Source organism: Eimeria mitis, genomic scaffold, assembly GCF_000499745.2.
Source record: "Eimeria mitis Houghton genomic scaffold, Emh_scaff1534, whole genome shotgun sequence".
Taxonomy (NCBI): domain Eukaryota; phylum Apicomplexa; class Conoidasida; order Eucoccidiorida; family Eimeriidae; genus Eimeria; species Eimeria mitis.
The window spans coordinates 5,429-5,756 of NW_013569681.1; the positions used below are offsets into that span (position 1 = coordinate 5,429).

Consider the following 328-nt stretch of genomic DNA (forward strand, 5'->3'; position numbering starts at 1 on the left):
CCGGGCTTGGGTCTCGTAGAGGAGTGTATGGCGCTGCAGGCTGAGCTGGGTATCACACCACAGCAGCAGCAGCTGCTGCGTCAGCAACAGCAGCAGCAACAGCAGCTGCTGCATCCTTACCATCAACCGCAGCAGCTGCCGCATCTGTACCAGCTGCAGCAGCAGCAGCAGCAGCAGGCACAGCCGCATCTGCAGCAGCAACGCCAACAGCAGCAGCCGCATCCGCCCCAGCAGCAGATTCTGCTGCTGCTTCCGCACGAAGGGCAGCATCAACAGCAACAACTGCTGCTGCAGCACCAACAGCAGCAGCAGCAGTTACAGCACCAAC

The 328-nt window shown here is 61.3% G+C and overlaps 1 protein-coding gene across 1 annotated transcript in view; it reads left to right on the plus strand.

The window, feature by feature from the left end:
- EMH_0039060 (uncharacterized protein) overlaps positions 1-328 on the plus strand; it is a gene marked incomplete at both ends in the record, with an annotated part of 5,383 nt that overhangs the window by 360 nt on the left and 4,695 nt on the right. The window contains 1 exon segment of the mRNA XM_013495355.1: positions 1-326. Coding sequence (XP_013350809.1) covers positions 1-326 — 326 coding nt within the window.